The sequence below is a fragment of the Pholcus phalangioides genome, unplaced genomic scaffold, assembly GCF_987345545.1.
Source record: "Pholcus phalangioides strain wild (caught in Gottingen) unplaced genomic scaffold, Ppha-v1.0 ptg000030l_1, whole genome shotgun sequence".
Lineage (NCBI taxonomy): Eukaryota > Metazoa > Arthropoda > Arachnida > Araneae > Pholcidae > Pholcus > Pholcus phalangioides.
The window spans coordinates 6,453,290-6,477,602 of record NW_028301620.1 but is presented as its reverse complement, the minus strand read 5'-3'; the positions used below and the strand labels follow the sequence as shown (position 1 = coordinate 6,477,602).

At 33.7% G+C, this 24,313-nt stretch overlaps 1 protein-coding gene across 2 annotated transcripts in view; it reads right to left on the bottom strand.

Moving 5' to 3' along the window:
* LOC149067502 (protein kinase C, brain isozyme-like) overlaps nt 1–22,954 on the bottom strand; it is a 143,458-nt gene extending 120,504 nt beyond the window's left edge. For both annotated transcript variants that reach the window (XM_089252734.1, XM_089252733.1), the window contains exon 1: nt 22,381–22,954. In XM_089252734.1, coding sequence (XP_089108860.1) covers nt 22,381–22,532 — 152 coding nt within the window. In that variant the 5' untranslated portion in view covers nt 22,533–22,954. The remainder of the gene's footprint in view (nt 1–22,380) is intronic.
* Between the last annotated feature and the right edge of the window lie 1,359 nt (nt 22,955–24,313).

Genomic DNA, 24,313 nt, shown 5'->3' with positions numbered 1-24,313 from the left:
AGCGGGCCGTCTGGACTTCTGGGGTCAGGTCCTTTTTTTTTCGTGTGAATTGCCTTGATTTTATACTTGCCCCTCTCATACAGTGAAACCTCGATACAACGATACTCTGCAGGATAAAAAAAAATATCGTTTTGTGGAAGGATTCCTGTTATATTGAGAGGCAATATTATCATCATGTGCTACCAAAAATGGTTGTTTTTTTTTGTTGATATCTTTTCTAAATCAGAGTTGCTAGCGCCAACAGAAAATGAGTTTTAGGTATTCGTCCATTGCGAAAAATTGTAATTGTTTAGTATTAGATAGGTGATTCCCAACGTGGAGCCCATGCCCCACAAGAGGGGGCAATTTGAGTTTGTCTATGAAGTCTTGGAACCTTCCGAACTGCCTTCATTTTTTTTATCAGTTCAAATTTTTATACAGTTTCTCTTGAAGGCTTTTTTTATTTTTCTCTTTAAGTGTAAGGGGATTGGCCAAGGGTTGTTAATGCTTTGTGTTCCATGGAAAATTTTTGTCAGTTAGATTAAGTCTATGGACCTCCCTGCGCCAGTAAAATGAAGAAAAACGAAGGTCTGAACTCTTTTAAAAAAATAATATTCTGTGTACAGCAATGTAAAAACAATCAGTTAAATGCTTAAGGGCCCCGAAATCTCTCCAAGGACTCCTGATTAAGACCCACTGCTTTTGACTTAGGCCGGGATTACACTATAAAAGTTTTAGAAACGTTCTTTTATAGAACTTGACAAATGCAACCAATAAACGTATCGGTTACATTCGACCGAATGTAACAAGTTGTGTATAAAGATCTTTTTATCAAACTTTTATAGTGCAATCCCGGCCCAAGTAAAAGTAGACAGAAATAAGGGGGGGGGCAAAGACCCCTGGTTCTAAAATTTAAGAAGGCCAAAGCAAAAAAATAACGTTTCTTACATTTGAAAAAAAACAACTTTTTTGTTATGGAACCTATGAAGTTTCACATCGGGGGAGGGGGGACACCCCCGACGAAAAAGGGGACATCAGGATTTCAGAGTTGCTTTGGGGGGGGGTGGCACCACTAAAAAAGGGTTGGAAACCACTGGATTAGATGCTTATTAAAATTCAATTAGATGCATTGACACTGTAAAGTTGCTTACCGCATCACACTTTCGTGTCTTACACAGAAAGTAGCGCAGTATAAACAACTTTATCAACACGGTGAACTGTTGGTGCGAAATACCGATTTTTCATTAGACGCCATCATAAGAACGAAAACAAGCAACGACGTTAACATTGAATTCAAGACGATTTTCAGTGAAATATAAGGTATCGTTGTAGCGCTTACAAAATCTCTGGGAAAATATCGCTATAGAGGGACATATCGTAGAAAAAGGACAGCGTTATATCGAGAGGAGTGTAACATTAGATTATAGGCTATTCCGAACAAGATTTGAAAAATATTGTTATAGAAGGGTTTATCGTTATATCGAGTATCGTTGTTTCACTGTATATTTTAGGGTGGGGCAGTTGACATTCAAAAAAAGACACTTCTGATTCCAAAATATACATAAATGCTGAAAATATCCTTGTAGGCCTACTAAAGAATAAAATTCAGAAATGATGAAATTCATTTTTGATCAGAGGAAATAATTTCGGAATCGATGAAACTTCATAATTAATGAAATAAAGCATTTCAGAATCGATTTTACAATCAATGAAAGTTCACAATAAATTTCGCAACTCGATTTCAGAACCGATGAAAGCTCAGAATCAATTTGGCATTTGGTTTAGGAATCGATGAATGTTCACAATAAATATTAGAATCGATATTAGAATCAATGAAAGTTCAGAATCGATATTAGAATCAATGAAAGTTCATAATCGATTTTAGAATGAATGGAGGTTCAGAATCAACTCAGTCACTTAAGTGACCTGAGGCACTGTTCCATAGCATTTGAGCGTGCCCTCGGCACATTTCCGGATCCTGTAAGTGACCCGTGGCACATTCCCAAATCACTCAAGCGGCCCGCGGCACATTCCCAGACCACTTAAGTGGACGGCAGTAGATTTCCAGATCACTCAAATGACATCACAAAATGACCTGAGGCACAATTCCAAATCATTCACGAGGCCCGCGCTTTCTCTCTCTTCTTTTAGAGGTCCTTGGAAACGCATCCCTGATGTAAAGCCGGAATTACACAATAAAAGTTTTAACAAATTTCTTTTATAAAACTTGAAAAATGAAACCAATAAGCGTATAGCCTAAATGATTGCTTTCCTCAAATTTTATAAAATAACTTTTATGAACCTTTTATAGCGTAATCCCTGCCAAAAATACCAATCATATTTTCATTCTATAAGTTTCTATAACTTTTATAAATAAGAAAATATTTCATTTAACAAAAAAGGAATACGCATATCATCATAATCACCATTATTATTATATATAAAAAAACATTTTAAGCTGAATGGAGCCGAGTACGAAAATAAACAAAAAAAAAATTTATCTCAAAAAAACTTGGCAATTTTGTTTATGTTTTTCCTCCTATTGGAAAATTCCGTATGAAATTTATGGTTATATACATCATCTTGGCACTTTCTCAAAAAGCGGGGGGGATAAAAAAAACCTCAGTATTGTTCCATATTTCAAATTTATCGACCTGGAGCTGATGCGGTTATTTTTACAGAACCGAAGCTGAGTAGTCGGTCCAGCGACAGATAACAAAAAAATAAATAAATAAAATAGCAAATTTATCTTTTTTTCCTCCCACACAAGAAAGAAATCGATAGTCATTTATCATCTTCAAAGATGTTTCGGAGACCCTTCATCTTATTTGGTTAAATATTTCTTTGAAGCGGAATCCTCCATTCTTACAGCGCAAGGCTATATCTCCATTTATGATCACTTTTTTTTTTCTATCATTATATTCGGCCTTGACCCAATTTTGTCCGCTGAGTCGGACACCATTAAAAATGATAAATTAATAAATTGCATGTATGTGTGTGCCTCATTGTGATTCGTATCAGGGTTTCCAATTTCGATGAGTGCCAGCAGCTGATGTTATTATTGCCTTGCGATACACGTGGTGGACCATAACCATGAGGTTATAAATGAATGAACCTTGGTGATTTTTCTCCGCTTACTTAGAATGCTTTTGAAAATGACATGTTTCGCAAATTATTTTTTTGCACCTTTTGCTGCAAAGTTCATTACCCCCTAACTATTTATCAGATTGTAAGGGAGGGGCCCCGAAAAAAAATTCACATCAAATTCATAAATGCAAATGCAATTGGACATTCATGTTTAAACATTCATATTTCAATTTTTAATGCATATCATTGTCTATTATTCGCGATCAACTGAGCCCGGACTATATGCGTTAAATAAGTTAAGAAATATGCTCTAAAAATTCCAAATGCACTTGAAATGCCAAAATATGTATTTCAAAATGCCAAAATATGTACTTCAAAATGCCAAAATATGTACTTCAAAATGCAAAATACGCATAAAAAAAACAAAATATGTACTAAAATTCCTGGAGAAGTTAAAAATTTAAAATTGCTTACCAAAAAGGAGAAAATAAGCGTTAAAAAGTAACCATGCAAAAAAAAAACAAATATGTGTTTTTAAAAATACATATTTTCTATTTCTTACAGTGCATATTTCATTTACAAAAAATATCCCCCTTATACTTATATACAATTGAATCCCGTTTTAACGAATACCGTTATAGCGAAAATCTCGTTTTAACGAATACCGTTATAGCGAAAATCTCGTTTTAACGAATACCGTTATAGCGAAAATCTCGTTTTAACGAAAACTTTTCTAAAGTCACAGATAAGTTTACATAAGAGCAATACTGAAACCTGGAATTCCTTTATATCGAAATTTCGTTATAACGAAGTGATTTCTCCGGTCTCTTGGAGTTCGTTAAAACGGGATTCGACTGTATATACCTGCACATGCAAATAACTTCTACATTTTTAATTTCTAGTTAGTCGTATCTGTTTGCTTAGTAACGAAATACCAGCGACAGAAGAATTTCTACTCTATTTCTAAAAGAAAAAAATTGCCAATCCTCAAATTATTTCTCCTATTTACGTATTTCTTGCCGGTCCGCAAGTCATCATTTCTCATTTTTATGCATTTTTTTTTTATCAGAGTGCACAAATTAATTCTCATATTCACGTATTTTCTGCGAGTCCGCAAATCATTTTCCTTTTTATTTACTTTTTTTGCTGGTCCGCGGTAACAAAAAGGTCGAAGAGCATTGTTCCGAACAGCCTTGTGAGAGAAGAATAAATTTTTCTACAAGTTCCCACTATTGAAATGAACGGTGGCAGTTTTGGAGGAAAAAACTTTTTTTCTTGTTAGTGAAAATCCGATTCTTATAAACGATGATTTTCCTACGTTAAAACAACGTTTGGTTTTTGTTTTGGTCAGTTTGAGTCTAATAAGCGGTTAGTTCTTATAACCAGTGATTCTTACAACCAATTAATTCCTAAAAATGGTTGATTCTTATAAAAATACAATTTTGACACAACAGGCAAACTACCCAACGAGGTGGCTGAAAAAAAAATTCCCATAAAAATATAGATTTCAAATTTAAAGTGTCATCGTAATATGGATGTCAAATATAAACTACCATCGCGATATGGATGCCAAATATAAACTACCGTCGTGATATGGATGTCAAATATGATCAGTGATTCTAAAAAACAAATTGAGTCTTATAAGCGTTTGATTCTTATAGCCAGTGATTCTTATAAGTGGCGGCTACTGTAGTTAGTTATTTTCTATTTCATTTACTGCGTATTTTAGCCCGTGACAAAATTGATCACTCGCATTACCGTTTTCTCACGGGATAAAACCCACATCTTTCATGTAATAATGAGGAGGCAAACAACTTTTCTTTAGCAATTAGTTCTATTATTTTCCTCTCTCTCTTCTTTTTGGTGGCAATAACCACTTAAAATTAAAAAAAAAGACGCTCTCTCTCATATGTGTGTGTGTAACAACCTCAGACGTATCCGATTTCATTGTTATGACTGCATCAAGATTTTAATCTAGAAAAGTTCATAACTCACACGTCGAGGATTGCATTTTTTTGGCACTTGCTCAGAATAAAACAGAGAAAACTTTCATTTTTTTTTTAACTCGGTAGGCATCGTGCCAAACCCCCCCCCCCCCCTCCCTCCATTCCTCTAGCTAGTGTTGCCCAACTTCCAGGTGTTATTAGTTTCGGGGCTTAAGAATACAGTTAAAAATGTCCCAAGTAATGTGGCAATGTTTCTTGCTTTAAAACAAAAAAACTTGAGTTCTCCGACATCTCTTTGTGGCTGCAGTGCCAAAAAATACTTTTTAACAGACCTTCGAATGGTACTGTATATATACGTGATTTTTTTAACAGTTACTTCATTCAACCTCAAGAAATCTGTTTATGATTTCTTTTATGTTCGCTACAGATTTAGTTTCAGTGAAAATACAAATGAGAACAAATTGAACGCAATTGATTCCAAATGGATGAGCCGCTTCGTCCAAGGGTGCTTGCGAGATCAGTCAGAACACGCAAAATATTTTTATTACGACGCAAAATATTTTGAGTACATAATTACACCGAAAAATTCACCGCCAACAATTCATTGAAAGGAAAATTCACTCTCTCTGCTGGGGATATTCACCGACGAACACTTCGTCCACTATTGTTAGTGATTTAGTGAGCAGAAGAGTGAACAAGTGGGTGGTCGAATGAGCAAATGAATGAGCTAGTGAGCAAGAAAGTGGAGAAAGTGAATGACTGAGGAAGTAAGTGGGTAAGTGAATGAGTGAGTGGATGAGCAAATAAGTTATCAAGTGACTGAGTGAGTGGATGAGCAAGTAAGTTATCAAGTGAATGAGCAAGTAAGTTATCAAGTGAATGAGCAAGTAAGTTATCAAGTGAATGAGCAAGTAAGTTATCAAGTGAATGAGCAAGTAAGTTATCAAGTGAATGAGCAAGTAAGTTATCAAGTGAATGAGCAAGTAAGTTATCAAGTGAATGAGCAAGTAAGTTATCAAGTGAATGAGCAAGTAAGTTATCAAGTGAATGAGCGAGTGGGTGAACAAGTTAAAAAGTGAGCGAGTGGGTGAACAAGTTAAAAAGTGAGTGAGTTGATGAGCAAGTTAAAAAGTGAGTGAGTTGATGAGCAAGTTAAAAAGTGAGTGAGTTGATGAGCAAGTTAAAAAGTGAGTGAGTTGATGAGCAATTTAATGAGCAGTTAATGAGTTAGTGAGTAAGTTATAAAAAACCCTAACGTGCTTCAAAAGGCCCTATCGTCCACCGTATCGTCCTCGCTCACTCAATCCCTCACTCACTCAATCCCTCACTCACTCAATTACTCACTCACTCAATCCCTCACTCACTCAATTACTCACTCACTTAATTACTCACTCAATCCCTCACTCACTCTATTACTCACTCAATCTCTCACTCACTCTATTACTCACTCAATCCCTGACTCACGATATTACTCACTCACTCAATCCCTGACTCACGATATTACTCACTCACATGTTCTGTAACTCATTCAAAATCCCTCACTCCCTATATTACTCACTCACATGTTCTGTAATCCCTCACTCACACATGTTCTGTAACTCATTCAAAATCTCTCACTCCCTATATTACTCACTCAAATGTTTGTAACTCATTCAACCCCTCGCCCACTCACTTGCTCTTTCACTCACTCCCTCACATACATGCTCACTGACTTGCTTATCCACTTGCTAACTCGCTCACTGGCTGTTGTTTGTGAATTAATTGTCGGTTAATTTTCCTAGCGGTAAATTTTCCTTTCGGTGAATTTCCCTTAAATCCACTCATTCAATCACTTGCTCAGTCATTAACTCCTTCACTTACTCACATTTTCATTCACCCAGTCATTTGTTCACCTGCCACTCACTAAAAAAACACCCCTGATTCAGTTGATCAATCACTCACTTGTTCACTGACTCGCGCTCATCTGTTGATCCATTCACTCATTATGCTACTTCGTCGATGAATTATTTGTCGGTGAATTTTTTTTTCCCTTCCGGTAAACTGGCGGTGAATTGTTGGCGATGAATTTTCCGCACACGGTTTTTTTTCGATAATGAAATCATCAAATTTTTATCTGGATCTGAGAAATCTCTTCTTATGTTACGCTTACACACCCACGCAAACTAAGACAAAAATAAATAATCCATGTGTCTCGTTTTTTTTTTTAATGTATTTTCTAATCAGTAAAAACCTTGACGTGTGATGAAAAGAAACGTACGGTGCGGCCGGTCTTTGATTGATAAGCTTTCGACGTATATTACAAGTATATAGTAATCGTGGTTATGAATTCGTAGACTACATCAATCGATATTTAAAAAAAACGAAATAAAGGATGAAGAGAGAGAAAGAAACTATGATAATAGATAGTACTGGTATCATAAAATAGAAGACTACGCCGTTATCTCTCGAATTTGAGAAATATATTTTGTTTTTGTTCTGTGTTATCACTTATCATTTCTACAGTAAAGTATTAGAATCAGAAACATTTCTCTATATATATATACTACGGAAACGTGTCGAACGTTTGTGGAAGTTTTGTGTTGTTTTCGGAGGGTTATGGATTTTACAAATTAAATCTCGAAATTTCATTCACATGGCATTCCAGAATTTATTGATTAGCATCATATCCATTTTTACTTTACGACAACCATAGTTGTTGAGAGGAGTTTAGCTTGGTTTTGTTTCGATTTACTCTCTTTTATTTTGGGTTGCTGTACTTGAAAATGAAATAATGGGATATAGCGTAGGGTAACCATAAGTCCCGTATTTAATGGGACAGTTTCGGTTTTTTTTTTCTTTTCTTTTTTCTTGCTGTTCCAACTTTCTTGCAAAATTGTCCTGGTTTTCAACCCAATGGAGCAGCTAAAACTTGGCTTTTTATTCTTTAAATTAATGATTGAAATTACCTTTCCAACTCGGAAATTACATTATGATAATCACGACTACAAACAAGAATATTCATTTCACACACATTTGTCATGTTTTTTTTAAATTCACTCCAATTTGAAGTGGAGCTTCATTTCCCACGATTGGTGAGTTTCCTGTGATTTTATCATGAGTTGGCAAGTTTGCTTACTTTTAGCATCATTTTTGGCGATAACTGGCAATGTCTCGTATTTTTCTGTATTCCGACACTCGATGTCCCTTACTTTTCTAGAGTAAATATGGTCAGATTAATATAGAGAATAATTTTTATGCACCAGAATAGTCATTTTTATCTTACATGCTGGAATATTCATTCATTTGTAATCCAGAATAGCCATTATATATTACATTATATAAATTTGCATACATTATTTCCAGAAAAGAGTCATTTTTATCTCACATTCTAGAAAAATTCATATATTATTTGATTCATTATTATAAGAATCATTTTAATGGCGCATTCTAGAAAAATGTGAGTAGTTCCAAAATATTCATTTTTATCTCACGTTCTAGAAAAATGCATACTTCCGTTCTCGCACGGAACTTTCGATAGTTACGAGACTTGTCCATGAAACCGCGAACACGGATTGATATTTTTTTGATTGATATTTGAAAATTGATATTTTTTTTTTGTGACACTAGGAGGAGTTTCACAGCTTTTCCGTAACCCATTTACGGAATGGTAGTTTTCCGCATACAGTTCTCGCACTAACGTAAAACATCTATAAGAAATCTGTAGTATACACTATACAGGATGCATAGTTAACTAACTCCTGGTGCCGCAAATATACTGGTGAACTGTTGATTCAAGAGACATACTTCCGGTTAGAAGAAGTATCCAAATAACGCGTAGAATTCAGATACGTCATTCATATTGCAAGGAGTTTTATAGTTATTAGAATAAAAAAATGTACTTTTACGTACACCCAGTCCTTAAAAACCCAATCAGAAAGTTGTTGTTCGGTCTCTCCGGAGGCCAACAATTTTCTCTAATTGGATTTTTGACGATAGGATGACCAGATAAAAAGTGAATTTTAATAACTAATAGTAAATATTAACAACTATACAACCTCTTGAAATATAAATGACGTATCTGAGTTCTTTACATTATTTGGATACTTTTTCTAATTGGAAGTATGCCTCTAGGACAGCGGTTCTCAACGTTTTCTGACTCGCGGAGCTCTTTTCAGTGTATAATTTCTATGGCGGAGCCCTGTTTAATTAGAGGACCCCTTTTTAGTATATCATTTATGGCAGTATAAATATACAAAATAAAGAGGCTTTGGGCCTCTTTATTTTGTTTGTTTATCAAATTTATTGATTTATTATCCTCCAGTGGCCGCGGAGCCCCTGGGAAGTGCACATGGAGCCCCAAGGGCTCCGCGGAGCACCGGTTGAGAACCACTGCTCTAGGATCATCGGTTCACCAGTTATTTGCGTAGGGGTTAGCTATGCATCCTGTATAAATAGAATCAAACTCAGCTATAGCAAACGAACTTTTTTGGTTCGTCAGATCTTCCATACAAATGATGGTATTTCTCATCAACTCCAGATAGAGCGAAACAAAAACCTCTATCCATTGAAGTTCGTTATATATATAGCGGAGTTTGAATTGTATATCAGAATTTCTCTCTCTCTAGAATCTCTCTCCTCTCCCCTCCGGTATGTAATGCGAAACCTGACATCTGATTGCAAACATGACCTTCGTGCTATTATGGCTAAGTATTCTACTAAATCGGCTCCGATCTAGAATAAAATCGCGAGTTAGTCATAAAAGTTGGTTAAGAAACAGATCCGGGTTCAGTTTCCATCATTTGAAGAATTTCGACGTTTATAAACCACGAATCACTTATGGCATTCTCGCAAGCAACTTCCTTTTTGTATTATTTATAGATAGAGAATTTTTTGTGTATCCACATTGTTTTCTACTTTCTTATCTAGTAATTTGATTCGAAAGATTGTCACGCAAGTAATAGGCCTCGACCACAAGGCAATTGAAAGTCAGATTATGATTTCTGTGAACCGCAAAACATATTATATTAGCCGGGTTGAACCATCATCCCCCCCCCATAGACAACATGTATAAAGGGTGTTGGTTGAACACCTCCTTTATATTACAATAATAACTACCATATCTGCTGACACTTTCCCAGTCAGGCCAGTTTAGAAAGTTTATGCTGTATTTATGAACTCGTAGAAAGTTATGCAGGTTTTCTACAGAATTTCTATATCTTGCCCCCCCCCAATGTTTTTCTGTGTGGGGGGGATATTGGGGGTGTAATGCTGCTTTTATAATCATTGTTCAAATCCTGCCTTATGCAAATGTCGAAGAAATTAATCATCATCACCAATGATCCAAAGACTGGTTCTCCCAATGTTGAGCAGCCGCCACTCATCTCGGTCTTGGGCTTTGTTCTTTAGTTGGGTAGAACTAGTGTATTCTGCTAATTATAATTGAGAAATTGCGTAAAACAGATCTTACCGATCTCTTGGGAATATACGTGATCATCACATTTAAAAAATATATATATATTTTTTTTTTTTTCACTGAGCCCTACAATGGGTTCAATTTCTACGATGGATATCTTTAAAATTAATTTTTTTGCTCTCGAATAACTCAACTCATGGACAGGCCTGTAAGTATGCTGGGGCAACCGGGGCACTGCCTCAGGGCCCGAGTCGAAAGGTGGCCCCACAAAAAAAGTACACTTATTTCACATAATAATGATAATTCTTTTAAAGGGGCGTCCAAGAAAAAGCCCCCGAGACGGCACGCCATGGTTCTGCTTATGGGCCATAATTCAGCTATTGTGTGGCTACACATATACAGATTAATAAAAATAGAATTATTAACATTATTTGTCTATAGGACTACTTTTTTATAACTGATAGCTATATTGTTTTCTTTTCTCCTTTTTTTTTTATTAAACGTGATCCTCACATATTCCCAAGAGATCCAGTATGATCTGTCCAGGGAATTTGTTAGTGTTAGTAAACATCCATGCCCGAACCGAGATTCGAACCCAGACCTGCACAATAAGAGGCTAGCTCCCTAACCACTCGATTGCCAGGCGGTGATAAACGCTTTTTTTGGGGAAGGATTTTATATAAAAAAGAAATCAACTTTTTATACAGTTCCAATGTGCTAAAATTTCCTATTAATGAAATTTATAGCCTGCTTCGAAAAGTGATTTGCAATATATATTTGTCACTTTTTTTAATGAAATATTTCTGGAGATATTTGAAGTTATCAGCAATTATCGCCTATGATTGAGGGTGTAATGACAAACTTTGGCATACGGGTATGTTAGAGTTGAAAGTTAAAAGGTTTTAAAGTTGATTTCTTCAATTTTTTTTATGCATTCGACACTTCTAAAACATTACGACATTATAAGACACCGCGTATCATTTGAAAAAAGACATTTGAAAAATATTTGTAACTGGAAGAACATTTCTAAAGTAAATGGTTGCAAAGATAGTAACGTGTGAAAAAAAAAATTTGAATCAATTTGTGCATCAAAGAGTTAAAAAAACGAAAACACTTGGCAACAGAAGCATTTGCACTTTTGATATATGAACTGGAAGTTAAAATTAACAAAAATAATACGATTTTTTTTTTTTGCTTCCATTCAATGCAAATAAAACTGAAATAATAAATAATTCCTATAGTAAATGGATTGCAGTGATCAGAATCACTAGCAATTACAGTCGAATTTGGTTAATTTGAATTCCAAAGTCACTGGAAAAAAGTTCAAATCATCCAAAGTTCGAATTATCAAATTTATATCTGTGTTCTTAGATCTGTAAAATGACTACAAATTCCAATTTAATCATCGACATTCACATAGGATAACAATTATCAATTATTAAAATTTTATCATCAATTACGAAACTCTTTCCCAAGTTTTAATAATTGATAATTATTGTAATTGATCTTAGCTGCTACATGATTCCACTGCTCTGGAATCAGCATCACTGTAGGATTCCTTGACCATGCTCAAACCCTGATTTACGGAAACAGTTCATTCAAATTTTGCTTATCATTTTCATACTATCAAAAAGAAATATAATTTTATTAACGTATTACAAAATTTGTACTTTCCGATACTTTCCAAACTCTTAATGGTGAAAAAAAATTTAGATTTTGAATGCTATACCTCGATTCACAAGTTGTATCAAATGGTACACATTCTCTATGCGCTCCAGCTGAACAATATTAAAATGGGCATTAACTTATCGGATTGGATTGGATTTTGAATTTTTTGGCGCAAGGACCAATTTGGCCAAACTGCGCCAGAACATTAACTTATCAAACAAAGAGTAGAGAGGAAAACAGAATATTCAAACTTTCATTTGTCTTTATAGATTTGTTTTGTAACAACTTGATCAAGAAAAGCAAAGTCTGACTTGTAGAATTTTTCCAAACTAAATTTGCTCATACAAAATCATGGTTTCCACCCCCCCCCCTCCAACTTCCAATTATCCAAAACATTTGAAAAAATTTCGAATAATACAAGAAATTTTAACATTAAATTAGGTAGAAAACTCAAGGGCAGTTTGTAAGAGTTTGAATTATCCAAAATTCAAATTAACCAAGTTCGAATTAGCCAAGTTCTACTGTATAATATTAGAAGAGATAAGGGACTCTCTCTTTCCTCTGATCGAAGTGAAGAATGTAAAAGAATTTTGCCGCTCAGAGGATGTAACTAAAATATAATCCCTGGTTCATATTTCACGATAGTGACATCTCTCAACTTTCCTACGAAGTAATTATATTGTGGAAAAGATCTCTATTTTTTTTCTCAGCCCATACAGATAAAAACTAGGGCTGGGAGTCGATTAAAAATTTTAACTGGTTAATGAAAATATTTTGATCGATTAATTGAATTTCAATCGAATATTATAGCTAGTTTTTCGTTGAATCGACTTGTGTTTCCTCCTGTCGAAAAATTTGATCAAAATATTGATTCAAATATTTTTAAATACGGTCACTTATCTTTAATGCTTAGTATAGAAACATAATTTATAATACATTTAATCGGTTTAATCAATAAATCAGATTTATAAGTAAACTTTTAATCAAAATTTTAATCGAATTTTGATCGGATTGATCGAGTCGATTAACTCGACTAAAAGTTTTAACTGCGATTAGCAATTGATCAATTAACCGACCCGATTAACCGGACCAGCCTTAATAAAAACCAAACATTTCAGAGTGAACCAAGATTGGAAATAAAAATGAAGGTCGACAAAATCAAAAGAAAAAAAATATGTCGACGCTATGCGTATGATTTTCTATACCACAATAAAGAACAAAACAAAAGCGGACAGACATCATCACTAAATAACAAGACACAAAAAAAAGACTAGAATGAACGTCATTGCCTACAGCTGGTGGCACTGATTAAAGAAAATAAGATAAATGGCCCAAAACGTGTTCCAAGTCTTTTCGACCACATTTTCTTATTTTTATTTATTTATATATATATATATATATATATATATATATATATATATATATATATATATATATATATATATATATATATATATATATATATATATATATATATATATATATATATATATATGTTTTTTCCCTATGACGTCATAAGCGGAAGATTTAAAGACGGTTACGTCAAAAAAAAAAAAAACAACAACACAAAAAGTATGGGCTAAAGTAAAAATTTAACAGGAAAAAAGACCAAAAAAGAGGCCTTTTTTGTGCTTTTTCTTCCATTTTTATTCCTTCATTTACAGATTAAAACACGTTTTCTTTTTCCATCTACAATGACAGCTTTTTCTGATAAAAGCTCTCTATCTTGGCATTAGTTGATGTGACAAAAAAAGAAATCGAAAGTTTGTTTATTTTATTTGTACAGGAAAAGAAACAAAGAGAAAACAATAAAATATATGGCACAATTGTGTACGTTTTGTATCGATACCGGAGAAAAAAAAACAATAATCTCTTTTTTATCACTCTTTTAATCCTTCAAAAACGCGAAAAAAGAAGTATAAAACGCCAAATGTATTTTAAAAAGGAATGAAACAATCGAAGTACGTACGTAAGTACTCTTTTTCTTTCGATTTATTTTACTTATCTATTATTTAGCTCTTGTGACGTTTATCAACCAGAAAAACAATGATAAAACACTTAAATTTAAAGTTGAATAGAAAAGGAGTATTTTTTTGACCACTGACAAAAAGATGGAACAAAGCTAGTAATTATGTTACGAAATCTAATGCGTTTTATCGAAGAAATATCATTTTTTTATGATGGATTTTTTTTTCAGATTATTTTCTATATTTGACTTTTAAAATGCGTCATATTTATATGGAAAAATGACAGTTCAATTTTTTTTTCTTTTTTTATAATTATACAAGCATTTTTCGACACTAACTTACTAACAACTGACGTCGTTTTCACTAACGAACAGAAAAATTTTTATAAGGATCTTTCAGATTGTCTTTGACTTTTTTAACACGAAGATGACTGCTTTCTATGCAGAGACTTTCCTGAACGAAACACCGGTTCGACATTTGCACCACGAAGTTGAAACTTCATAGATCTTCATTGCAAATGATCAGAATCCCATGCGGTTTATGGAAATTTCGCCACCAACATTTCACCACTGAAAATCCATCCCGGACATTCCATTCGTTCCTGACATGTAGCCTTCCCTGACCGTGTAAGTGACGAAGTGAGCGGATGTATGAGTGGCCAAGTGGCCAAATGAGTGGGTGACTGAAAGAATGACCGTATGAGTGAATGAATAACTGTATAAGTGAATGAATGACTATATGAGTGGATGAATGACAATATGAGTGAATGAATGACCGTAAGACTGACCAAATGAAAGGTGGAGTGGCAGTATGAGTAAATGATCACATAGAGTGATTTTACGCCGATTTCAGTGATGCATTGCGAACAAAAGGCTATATCTCTCCTGAACTAGAACACCGATATGCTCTATTGTTGGCTCTTTGCAAAGCTGCTGCAATGGAAAAGGTTTTGGTAAACTTGACTGATTGTAGCACGAAACGTGTTTGCGGAATTGTGGCGATTAAAATTTTTGGCGACAATTCGATTTTGAATTTCGACAATCTTTCAGCGTTTGTGGCTCGCCATTAAATAAAGACATTTCGATGAAAATGTTGTCGCCCAATAGAATTTTTTTCGCTCTTTCTAAATATGCACTTAGTTTTTGTGTAGGTCTTTCAGAAACCTCACACAGACCTGACAACTCTCCTGATTTAGGCGGGAGACTCCGGACTTTTCATCCTTCCTCCCGCTCTCCGTATTTTGGCAGAACATTAGATTTTACGCGAGCTTTCACGTTGCCGTGGCGTCAATGATTACCGTCGCCGTTAGGGAAAACACCCATAGAGGACAGCCGTAGTCATTTCCATCGAGCACAGCCGTAAAAAAAGTCTGTGTGACCGCATTTAAGCAACTGGCAAAGACGCGACTTTGTTTTCTTAGCGTTTATCGGCAATCATTTATCAGGGGCATGACCTTGGTTGCCGAAATTCCTGTATAATCGTTATTGTATTCCATTAACAGCCGTGTGGTAAACACGTTTTTTCGTCCGCAGCTTTGTAATTTGATTTTTTTTAAATTGTTTCTTCTGATTAAAAATCTTCAGAAAGAAAATATAAAACTTTAAGCTATGTAAAGCTAAATATAAAGCTTTTAAGAATTCATATACCCAAGATTATCAATCACTGATAGCATCCACGGAAGGAAACACTTATACTTTATAAACAGTATGTAGATGTGATTTCTTTATTCTGCATGGAAAGACTGACATGGAATTATATTCTTCTCAGGGGCAATGCAGAACCTGCCTTGGGGGGGGGGGGGGGGGAGAATGTAACTTTTTCTTAATTTACTTTAAAAAAAAAAAATTTAATTTTTTTTTATGAATTTTTTTTTTGGTCAAAAAAATTCGACGTCGATTAAATCCAGCTCGAAAAAAAATCATCTATAATCAGATTATTTATCAATTCAAATTGTAATTGGGAAAAAAAATCAACGAGAGAGATTGCACGTTCAAGTACGCCACTGTCAAGGTTCTTCCTCCACGGTTGACCGCGATAAATGTCCGGCTGATGAACAACGTTCACGGACATTACCACCATCATCATGACATGTATACCCAAGTGTATATGTAAACCGGTCTGAGTATCGCCCCTACGAATATATACGGTGTACGAATATATTGTGCTTCCCTTCTACCTACGTCACTGCCTAAACTCACAAAGCTTTATTTTGCTTCTTTCTCTTTTTTTATAATCATTTTATCAAAACATAAGTTTATGATGGAAGTTTAAAAAAAAAAAATCTGAGGTGCAAAATGACGCACAAAAGAAACCTGTTTATTTTTTTTTTCTGTGACGACTACAACAAACCATCAAGTGCAAGAACGTGACAGGAGTAACAAATCATTTTTTCACTCCGCAATTTAGTATCCGTATAAGAGAGAAAATTGCGACACAGAAACATGTTTTCATTTTTTTAAAAAAAGAAGAGAAAAACTAATAATAATAATTTATACAAGAGAAAAAATGGTAGGGAACACCCAAAACTTAAATGCGCCTTTGAAAATTAGAACTACGCTTCGAGACCGTTCCCAACGTGAAGCCTTTTGGCTGTATAATGGAGAAGCTATGCACAACTATTGGGGGGAAGGGGAGGAGACCCAACTTTTGAAACATAAATGTGTCCCCACTAGGGCTGAGAATCGATTAAAACAGGGATTCTTTACCACGACATAAACTTGGGCTTGGGTCGTCGGTGCTTCCGAGATGGGTCACTTAGATCAACCGACAGCCAGGGGCTCTTGAGATATGTGTCCCAATTCAAATTTGATTTGCACATTTACAGCCAGCGACTCTTGAGCTTTGGATCACTACCCGAATTTGATTCGCAGGGGCTTCCCAGATGGGTCGTACAAAGCCGCTAACAGCCAGGGACCCTTGCGCTATGGATCCCGATTTGATTCGCAGGGTGTTACGTGTCACCGTTGCTCGTCGGCGAAACACTTTCAAGAAAATTGCTCAATTATCACACCAAAGCACTGTTTTATTTTTGTTTTCTGGGATTTTAATAATTCTGTCAATACGTTAATAAACAACCGTATGTACAAACAAAACTACCCAACCTATTTTACAATCACTTCATTAGAACATCACTTTTCCTTACTATTCGCCACTTCCAGTGGCCACTCTCTCGTTTGTCCACGTCTGCCCCTTGGTACCAATCCACTAACAGCCAGGGATCTATGGATCCCGATTCAAACTTGATTCGCAGGGACTTCCGAGATTAGTTGCACAAATACACTTGCAGACAGGGATTCTTGAGCCATGGGTCACAACCTAGGTTTGATTCGCAGGGGGATTCCTAGATGAGTCGTATAAGCCCACTTACAGTCCTGTTGGAAATGCATTTATTTAATCTTTGGTTTTACCAATTTCGCGCGAAAAACGAATAGTCCCATGAGTCGCGAAGCTGATCTTGTGGTTGATTTTGGATCGCGGCTGAAAAAGGTTAAGAACCCCGGATTAAAATTTCTGACTAATTATTCAAAAATTGTTAATCGATTATTTTTGAACTCTAACCATTCATAGCAAATGTAGTATTGATCACTACACTATACAGGGTGATTGAAACAGTCCGAAGATGATGTCACTCTCCGCTGATCATACGAAGGTTTCGACAGCGCGCTGATGCGAAGATGAATTCAGGAAAGAAAATTCAACTGCCTTTAGCATGGAATCGAACCTACGTCCTCTGACTTACCGGATGAGAGCGACGCTACAAAGGCAACGACCTCTCTCCATAGTGTTCGCGTGCGCTGAACGTGACTTTACTTGAATACAGATAATGCACGGACTTATCAAAGAGGTTCCCAAACTCTTTGTTCCATCAACCCTTTTTTCATAATTTTTTTCTCTCTCATTCCCCCCCCCCCAACTCAAGCCATCTCACATAATTCTATGCTATATCCGTAACTTCTAAGCCTCGGACCTTCCAACGTTCCCCCGGGGGTGATATTGCCCACTTTGGGAAGCCCTGACTTATCCAATAAGTCGCCATCTAGTAGCAGTGTCAGGCTCAATTGTAAGCTTTGGTCTGAGTTAGGTCTGACCAGTGTTATCCGAAAATATAATTTTGAAGAGTAATTTCACACCTCCCCAAAATTTTAAGGAGTATTTTTGTAAAACGAGGAGTATTTTTTTTTTCATCAGTGAGAAAATAACTTGAAAAAAATTACTTATTTTATTTGAAGTACGAAATTTGGAGGAGTAAAATACGAGACATCAGCAGTTGTCATCAAAAATAGGCATCAGCAGTTGTCATCAAAGGTAGGTACAATCACCAATCGTTATTGAAATCCCAAAAAAAAAATTGAGAACGAGACATTAAACCTGACAAATATGTGTGAGTTAAATATTTATAATGTTTGAGATAACCATCATAATATAATTTATATTATGAAAACGCTGTGTGAAAGTGTGTAATCACGACTTTGGTAAATATTACAAATTCAAATAAGTATCGTTGAAAAACGGGGCAAATGTATAAAAGAAATGGAAACAGTGAAGATTACAAGAATGTCCCGTAATACGGGACACAAGTGGTTCGTCAAATTGTTTCAGACATTTCACTGGTCCTTGTTTCCAGAAAGGTTGAGAAACACTTTTGCAAAATAAAAGGATACGTTCAGTTTTTCATCTTTCTTTGTTGTTTTGTCAGCCTTTGGTCAGTATTTCAGAAGTTCAATATGGTAAGTCCAAAACAGGGTATATTCAATTTTTTTCAATTGTGAATTTCATTTAAAAAAATTAAAAATGCTTAAGATAATGAAAATGATAATAATAATAATACTCCGTAATATAACAAATTCGGCTACAAAAAAGAGTAAATCTTTTGTTAGTTAAAGTTTCGCATTTTATTTCTGTTATACTGTAAAAATAAGAGCAATAAATTACAAAATGCCGTTGGTTGTAAATCTCCCTGCCAATGAAACAGCGAAATTCATAGTTTTGAAAATGAAAAAAAAAAAATGAAATTTCCTAAAATATTTACATTTTAAAACTCGGTCGCATTGTACGTTTACTATTTATGATTATTTTTGGCCAAAGAATTGCTCGCTATTTTTTTTCTGCAAATTTTCTGGTTCTTCCCAAGAATTTTAATATATATTGAATGCTACGTATTCATGATATTATTGATATAAAATCGATGAATAATAATATTAGTATAATAAATGTGATTGAGATGCTTTGATTTATTCTATAATTAATTTTAAGAGCTAAAGGTTTGTTTTGTTTTTTTCAATAACTACAATACTCTTATCTTAACACCAATATGAAATTCTCGCTTGATTTTTTTCTAAAGAAAATCCTTCGTATATTTTTGAAAGCAAGAAGTAAATGCATCGAAAATGCATTTAGAAATAATTCTTTTAAAAACTCAATATTTTTCGAGTGATGTCATTAAAATGAGAAATTTTTTAATATCACACTGCAATATAATTTATGGACAAACAAGTATTTTTCCTTGCACGTCCAACTATCGTTAATTACCGATTTTTCCCACAAAAACAATCAAGTCGAAATCCTTGAATAATTCTACGAATTTTTCCGCTTTCTATGAATATCACCATATCGTTAAAAGAATGTTAAATAAATGAAAATAAATATGTTTTTTTTTTCTCAGCCACCTTGTTGGGCATTTTGCCTGTTGTAGATTTGTATTTGTATTCGTTTACAAATACTTGTATTTGTATTTGTAAACACGCATAGAACTAAAAAGGCACACATAAAAGAATAATATCTGAGAATAATATAATAAACTGCATATAGAAATTTGTCAAGTACTGAATAAATATTTATTTTCGGTATCGCGCTATGAATATTATTATCCTACTCAGAAAAAATGTGTGAAAATCAAAAGAGCATATTTTAAGTTAAATTTAAAAAGTAAATAAATCATTAAAATATATTTTTTGACCACCAAGTTCCCAAGAAAAAATATAAATAAAATCTAATGATTTCACTGTTAAATGTTAAATAAGACAACGAAAGAAAAAAGTAAATATTATATATCATGACACACTTTTCTTCAGAAAAGAATAAGCTCGAAATCTTCGAATAATTCTACGAATTTTTCCGTTTCTACGAATATCACCATATTGTTAAAAGAATGTCAAATAAACCTGAACAGAACTAAAAGGCCGCACATCAAAAGTGAAATAAAAATTTTAAAAAACTGCATAGAAATCTTCCAAGAACTGATTAAATATTTATTTGCGGTGTTACTATAAACATTATCATACTAATAGAAAAATAAGAGAAATTAAAAGAACACGTTTTTAAATGAAATCTTAAAAGGAAATAAATCATTATAAAATAAATTTTTGGATCACCGAGTTTTTGAAAAATAAATAAATAAAATCCGATAATTTCACTGATGATTGTTAAGAAAGATCACAAAAAGAGATGAAAATATTATTATAATATTGATTTATATTGATCAATATTTCCATATAAAACCATTTTTAATGAATTATACATATATAATATTTTTTTTCCTCTCAAAAATAAAGTAAAAAAATTGAAAGCTGCATTGAAATATTTAAAGCACTGAATAAATATTTATTTTCAGTATTGATATAAATATTATTATACTATTAAAATAAATACTATAGGTGAAAGATAAAAGAAAATATTTAAAATAAAAATCGAAAAAGTAAATAAGTCATTAAATATAAAAAATATATTTTTAACCACCGAGTTTTTTGAAAAAAAAATAAAAATATCCGGCGGTTTTTTACCGATGAGTGTTGAATAAGATAACGAAAGAAACAGGTAAATGTTATTGTTTCATACTTTTCCTCAGGAATTAGCTCGAACTCTTCGAACAATGCTATGAAATTTTCCATTTTCTACGAATTCCATCATATCGTTAAAAGAATGTTAAATAAACATGAACGGAACTAAAAAAGCTCGCACATGAAAAGAATACTATCTGAAAAAACTAGATAGAAATTTGTCATCAGGAACTGAATGAATACCTATTTTCGGTGTTACTATAAAAAAATTGCACGCTTAATAAAAAAATATATGAAAAATAAAACATATTTCAAGTGAAATCTAAAAAAACAAGTAAACAAATCATTGAAATATATTTTTTCAAAAAAAAACCAATGAAATTCCGCGATTTCACTGATGAGTGTTAAATAAGATCGCAAAAAGAGATGCAAACATTATTATAACATTGATTAAAACTCATCAATATTTCTGAACTGAATAAGTATTTTTTTTCGGTATTACAATAAATATTATTATACTATCAAAATAAATGTATGGGTGAAAGATACAAACAAGATAGACTTAATTTAGATTAAGTAAAATCTAAAAAAAAGGACATCTGCTTTTGTAAATAAAATCATTAAAATAAATATTTGTTCTCGGTGTTACTATAAACATTATGATACTAACAAAAAAAATATGTGAGAAATTAAAATAACGTATTTTTGAGGAAAATCTAAAAAGTAAATAAATCATTAAAATATATTTTTTGACCACCGAGTTTCCGAAAAAACAATACAATTTGGCGTTTTTACTAATGAAGGTTAAATAAGATAAAGAGAACAGATGAAATATTATTATAATATTGATTTATATTGATCAATACAAACACAAATACAACACTACAACAGGCAAAATGCCCAAGGAGGTGGCTGAGATATGCAATATTTCCATATGAGACCATTTTTAATGAATCTTTTGTGAATTTTAGTGCAAAAATAAGGGGAACATATTTCAAGTGAAATATATTCCTCTTATTTTTCTCACTAAAATTTGAAAACTGCGTAGAAATTTTTAAAGAACTGAATAAATATCTATTTTCGGTATATTGTGTTATAAATCTAAAAAATTTAGATTCAATCCTAAATATTCAGAATTTATTAACCTACTTTCGTAAATAAAATTATTAAAATAAGTATTTATTTTTTCAGTGTTACAATAAACATTATTATACTAAAGAAGTTAAAAGAACATATTCCAAGTAAAAAATCTGAAAAAGTAAATAAATCATTAAAATATATTTTTTAGCCGCGGAGTTTCCAAATAACCATAAAATCCGGCGGTTTTACTGATGAGCGTTAAGTAAGATAACGAAAAGAGATGTAAATATTATTACAATATTGATTTATATTCATCAATATTTCCATACGAGACCATTTTTAATGAATTATATTCAATTTTTTTTTTATCCCTGAAGAGATGTGTATGCCTTGCGAATATGTTTCCCGTGAATTCGTTCTAATTTTTTTGTACATACGAAATGAATAAATTTGATTTGATTTGGAAAAATCGAACGGAAACTCACCAAATGAAATCCTTGCAATGAGAGCAAAAAGTCGGTTGCTTGAAAAATCTCGGAATGAACTTGTGATCTTTGATAACGGAAACGTTCTTCTTTTTGAGAGCTCCTTTACGGCCTCGAGCCCATGGTGTTCGGCTGGGCCCTTCGTCAGACATCTTTCAGAGTTTTGTTGTGTTGTTTTTTTTTTATCTTTCTTACTCAGTCTATGTTTGTGTACTTTGTGTATGTATGTATGTACAATGTTATTCACCCAAACAAGAGGGAGGAAAAAAAAATCACAACACCACACACACACAAATAATAATAATAATAAAAACCACCAAAGCGCCTTTATGCGCGAACCGCACCGTCTTCACCGTCCGAAAAAAAGAAAAACTGAACCAAATATTACGGCAGAGTCGCGGCGGAATATAGAAAACGATCGACTGGTTGCTGATATCAACGATAGAGAGAATAGAAATTGTACAAGAAAGAGTGTGTGTGTGTGTAGAAGAGAGATATTGCGATTGCGGTGCAAAGCAGCTTTGCCCTGCGCCGTTCTCGCCTTGATGCAGTGTCGCTGTATATCTGTGCCCGCCCCGAAACAGTTGCTTGGTGTGGCGAGATTCCGCTCGCGAAGATTCAAGCGTTTACTAAGTGTCGCCAATCATCGCACAAGTCGCCAAAGACTTCTTATCCGGAGAGGAAATTGTAACCAAAAAAAAGAAAGAAATGATAATATTAAAAAAAAAATGAAACAGACAATATTTATCTCAATTTCAAGATCTATCTGGAAACGTGTGTTGTTTGTGGGCGGCTTCAACTGATTGGCGATAAACGTGACTTTTAAGGCAACTGACGAATTTTTCGGAAATTGTCGAAAATGGTTTTATAAATTTATTTGAAAGAATATTTGACACAGAAACCAAAACTTTTTTATTCTTCTACATGCGATGAGTAAAAAACAAAGTTATGGCTGATTAAAATCATGTGGAACAATGGAGTTTTGAAGGCAACAAACAATTTTCAAATGCGTTTTTGGAAGATTAATTTTTTTATTACTTTATTCCACGCGAAACTGAATTTCTCAAAAACTATGCAAGATATTCTCATGGAGTTTTTCAACGGCGTTCCAGATAACGTTGGCTGTGCAATGAACTAGGCTCTTGGCAAAGCTGCATTAAGAGCTGTATTCAAGCGGCTTTGGCTCTTGGCTATATGTTGAGAATTTAAAATTTTACGGCTGTTCAAAAATATATATATACAGTTGGTCCCGCCTATAACGTTCCCACTTAGTACATAGTACGACTTATTTTCGTGGACCTAACACTAACAAAAGTTCTCATTAAGATTTCCCTTTTAAAGCATTTTCTCGCTTACAACGTTTTTTCATGACGATTTTGTGAAAAACGTTATAAGCGGAATCCACTGTATATTGTATTTTTTTTGTCAAAATCCGTCATTCGGGTCAGGGCAGCCCTTACCGGACGCAGGGCCCGATTCAAAATAACAGCAGCCCTATTTTTTTCTTCTGTGAGAGAGGGGGATAGAAAATTCAGAAAAAGAAAATCATGAAAATTCGAAGCAAACGCGAGAAATAATTTCAGAATTGATCAAAATTTAGAATAAAGGAAAGATATAATTACAGATTTAATGAAAATCCAGAATAAATGGTGGAAATACTCCATAAACACACTGATGAAAATTTTCATCATAAATGAAAGAAGGACTTTTAGAATTGATGAAAATTTAAAATTAATGAAAAAATTGTTTCAGAATTGATGAAAATTTAAAATTAATGAAAAAATTGTTTCAGAATTGATGAAAATTCCGAATCCCAGAATTGATGAAAATTCAGAACCCCCAGTGTTCATGAAATTTGTTCCAGTGTTTGAAAAATTTGTTAATCGTGACAGTACCCAATTGTCCGGGGAAAATACTGTATGTTACTATCTGT